This window comes from Homalodisca vitripennis, unplaced genomic scaffold (assembly GCF_021130785.1).
Source record: "Homalodisca vitripennis isolate AUS2020 unplaced genomic scaffold, UT_GWSS_2.1 ScUCBcl_346;HRSCAF=2144, whole genome shotgun sequence".
Classification (NCBI taxonomy): domain Eukaryota; kingdom Metazoa; phylum Arthropoda; class Insecta; order Hemiptera; family Cicadellidae; genus Homalodisca; species Homalodisca vitripennis.
The window spans coordinates 123,410-127,887 of record NW_025776488.1 but is presented as its reverse complement, the minus strand read 5'-3'; the positions used below and the strand labels follow the sequence as shown (position 1 = coordinate 127,887).

The window sequence follows — 4,478 nt, the reverse complement described above, 5'->3', positions numbered from 1 at the left end:
CACTGAGTGTACCGTTTATATATTATTTGTTTATAAAATTTCACAATGTATTCAATTTCATTATAGAACACATGGCATTTATTAACGTAACTTATAATCGAACAACAAACTATTGTATTGGTTAATGTATGAATTGTATTAATGCAGTTTTAAAAGTTTTTACTTAACAAAAGTATTAACCCATTAAAATGTTGGTAAAAGGCTTGACAGAACGGTGCAAAATTCTTTATTGAATTGACTTTCACTAACTGACTGTAAGGGCCAACGTTGGCCTTTGACCCCAAAATCAATAGAGTCGAACCTAGATCAATTTAAATATCATGTCTTTAGGACCTTTCTATCAAGAGCTACCTCATAGAGGGATACGCAATCAAAGACACGGTTTAAGACGCTGTTTGGTATAAAATATTAACAAAGTTATGTCAATAGCTCATTAATTTTATAATTTCTTCTCTGTTCTCATTAAAATTGCACACACTCCAGCTGAATTAAAAATTTGTAATAAAAATTTTCACGTAAAAGTAATCAAACGTTACACATTAAAGATGGGTATTACTTAAATGTCTGCTGCTTTTTCATGAATATAGGAGATATTAATTGTATATTTAATAACCAATTGGGAAAATGGAGTTTCCATATTGTGTGTAGTTACAGTTTCTCTTAATCGTGATTTGAGCTAAGAATCGTGAATATGAATTATTTTCAAGTTCTCTCACGCGTATATTTAAACAAAATAGACGTTTAAAACAGAGACATTTAGATAATAAACTTTGATTTCGTCCCAAGGGTATCTCGAACTGCGTTGAATATTTCCTGCCAACAGCATTCTCAACACCTTCGATATAATTCTCACTTTACCTCTTGGCGAAAGCTTGATATCTGTCCTAATATAGTTCTATGTCTTTTACGTTTAATTTTATAATATTGCTTTGAATCACTCCAGATGAGCATGACTCCAGATTCTACGAGTCAGGTCTGTGTCTATGATAACGACAGACGAAACACTAAGAGGAAGGTGAACTGGACCAAACTCAATTCCTATTGAATCAACACTTCCCACCATAGCTATCTTGATACCGAATTCAGCATATGTTCATACATTTTTAATGGGAGATTGTGTCATGGGACTGATTGTCTGGGTACTTTGTCCAGTTTTTCAAACGTAAATATATGAAGTTTTATACATCGCTTTTAAGTCTTTATAAGCCAAACACTGAAATTGAACTGTAATGGCGGTCACACTCAATGGTAAAGTGAAATTACAGGTTTAAGATAACAAGGATTTCATAAAACTGTGATGAATAATTCTTCAATGTGATTATACCGTCAAGAAATTCAATCTGAGGTTGCACTTTATATTTGTGCAGTTTAAGGTTATTTGTTCAAGGCGATGGATTGATATCTTGAGGATATTGCAATCAACCCAAGTTACTAGATGTAGTGTACACTGATACCAGTAAGGCAGATTTTCGAATTTGTAAAAATACACTGGTTAATTTACAACCTGTATTTCTGTTATGTCAGTTGAGTTAAATCCTTCCTAAAAATATTTACCAATTCACTTTGTTTACAGTATATAATGCAAGATTAGTTTTAAATTTTTTGACAAAAAGTAATAATACCAATTCACGACAAATGCTTATTACTATACTATCTGATCTGTAGATGATATTTTGATCACAAACAGAAGTATATTAATAACAAAGTCTAAGATATTTTTGATCGACTCAAGTCTATAAAAAGAAATAATAATTAGGAAGTGTCAAGAGAGCACATTATAATCATAAGTAAGAACACATTTCATTAAGTTTCTTTCAATTGTACTTCACGAATTTTGAAACCGGAGCTAACTTTATGGCTCGAATATTTTTTTATATGCTGTCATATATAACAATAACTTTTTTATCACGAAATCCATAGCAAAATTTAAAAAAAATTACCATAGCAATGGCAGTAGGGCCATTTATATTTATTTATAATTTGGTACTAATACATAACTTAAAAGTACAACACCTTTTAATTCATATCTGAATCCCAACTGTATTTTAGAAGCAAATACTGCGATAAAAATACGAGCACTATTACATTTATCTTTTATATACATAGATACAAAACAATCAAAGTTTGAAGGCTAATATTATTACACTTCAGATAATCCTAGATAACATTTTGTATCTAATTAAAGTGTAAAGTTTGAACAAAACACTTCTCGAAGTGAATCAGGTCATTAATGCAAACGTATTTCTGGAGAAGTTAGCACAGAAACAATCTAAGAGAAATACAAAAGCTTTCAGATTGATTGAATAGTTAAGACGTTTTCAAAGTTCAGAAACTAACTTCCCCGTTTCTCATTAAGTTTCTCATTTGTCTTTAACCCTTTAGATTCTAGTTTCTAAATATTTTATAATATTAAAACTTATATCTAGAAACAGATAGATGGTTTATAAAATTAAATCACCCTTTAATATGTCTTATTGTTACTGTCGATAAGTGTAGATAATTACGAAAGGTAATTGTATGTGTATATATGTATTGCAGTTATTATATGCATATATGTTGAAGATATAACTTACAGTGGTTTATATTGATTTAATTATTATTTGGAGAAATGTCAATTGTTTCAATTTTTATTTTGTTAGGCCTTTTAATGGCAAAGTTTTATTCAGACACATCAAAAAAGAAAATAAAATAAATTATATTTGTTTATTTTTAATAACATATATGATTATAATATTAATCTGTCTTTAGTGGCGTAGTGTATGTTTACTTTTATTAGTTTAAGAAAAATAGTCCAAAAGCAATCAAAAAATAAATATTACACAATATTGGAATCTGACGCTGCACAGACTTGACTCCTGGAATCTGGAGTCATGTTCGTCTAAAAAGAACCAAAAATGTCGGTGACGAAGAAGCTCAAAATAGATTTTTTACTTCTTTTTGATATCAGAGACACCTATACAGTAAAATTTAGTGTAATATAGGTAAAGAGGTACTTTCATTGTCTCATAAGGTGCACTACGATGTTTCAGGTACGATCTCCTCACGGTGTTTATATTTATCTATGTATTTATTACTTCCAACGGTACAACGCCATTTAACATATTTACAAAATTACAGACTTCTAAAATGACTATATTAAATTAAAGCTAGAAAAATAGAATATCACATTGTACACAAAACAACAACACAGCAATCAGCATAACAGATAATCATAAGGCAAAGCAGTAACATCATTTTTTGACACCAAAAATTATTTAACATTCATAGCAAGAATGTAAAAAATCAATAACAAGTATCAATAATAAATAGGTCAAGAATAACAAAGATAACAATCAAATATAAGGTAACCACTGCAATAAACTATCAGAAAAAACGAACCACTTGAAAAACAACATGATAATAGAATATAAAATAATAACAGAATTATAATAAGAGGATAAAAAAATATATAACAGAACTATAATATGTAGGGAAATAATATACAATTATACATTACGAGGTAAAACAAACTATAAATTAAGGAAAAACAACATAACAATAATAACAAGCACATGCACTGATGAACTCATGTGAACACCCTGGAGCACCTCCACTTAAAGGACAACCAAGAGCCCTGGAAGAAATCCAACCTATCGCAGACCAATCCCCCAGTACGCTGCATCCTCGCCAAACCACAGTTGCTAGCATAACTGGTTGGCCGGTATACTCTTCCAAACACTGCCTCTGATCTAGTTCCTCTAGGAATGTAGAAGTTTACTTGACGAAGGAGGTCAGGACAATCCAACTTGCCATTAACCAACTTGTAAAGAAGCTGAAGATCTTGCAATTAACGTCTAGTGTGAAGATGATGCAGGTTGAATCTCAGCTCCAATTCTTCAATTGGAGTCGTCAGGTGGCTACCCATCCTTTAGCCCATTCGAACGCCCAACACTCTCAAAAAACGAAGATGAACTCGGTACAAGTATTCGATATGGGTAATAAGATGAGGGGACCAGATCACTGAACCATACTCAAGGACCGGGCGAACGAGAGTCTTGTAGAGGATCAGGAGCGACTGGGGTGACCTGAAGCTCCTAGTCGATCTCATGATGAATCGCAAGAGGGAGTAAGCTCTTGATACAACACCATCAATATGCTCCAACGGGTCGAGTGTAGAGGTGAAAACAACTCCAAGGTCCTTAAAACTGTTCATTCTTCTCAGCAACAATCCATTGATGCGGTAGTCAAAGATATATGGAAATTGACTACGAGAAAAAGACACCACTTCAGACATTCAGCTCCATAGCATATCTGTATATCTGTATGCTGTCTGTCAATCTGCCTGCGTGTGCCTGTCTTGCTGACTGCTCCCTGAGCTTGTTTGTGACTGTCTGCCTGTATGAAATGAATACCATATTAAAACATAAATACACTTGTTTTTTACATTTTACCAATCAGAGGTAATGCGAAAATCTGTTTATTATGATTTGGAACCAAAC

The 4,478-nt window shown here is 32.2% G+C and overlaps 1 protein-coding gene across 1 annotated transcript; it reads right to left on the bottom strand.

The window, feature by feature from the left end:
- Positions 1–3,907: 3,907 nt before the first annotated feature.
- Positions 3,908–4,273, bottom strand: LOC124370636. The gene has a single exon (XM_046828922.1). The coding sequence runs from the start codon at positions 4,271–4,273 to the stop codon at positions 3,908–3,910; it is 366 nt and encodes a 121-aa protein (XP_046684878.1).
- Positions 4,274–4,478: the final 205 nt, after the last annotated feature.

Coding starts and splice junctions, on each gene's coding strand:
- LOC124370636 (XM_046828922.1), bottom strand. CDS start 4,273: ATGTCTGAAGTGGTGTCTTTTTCTCGTAGTCAATTTCCATATATCTTT.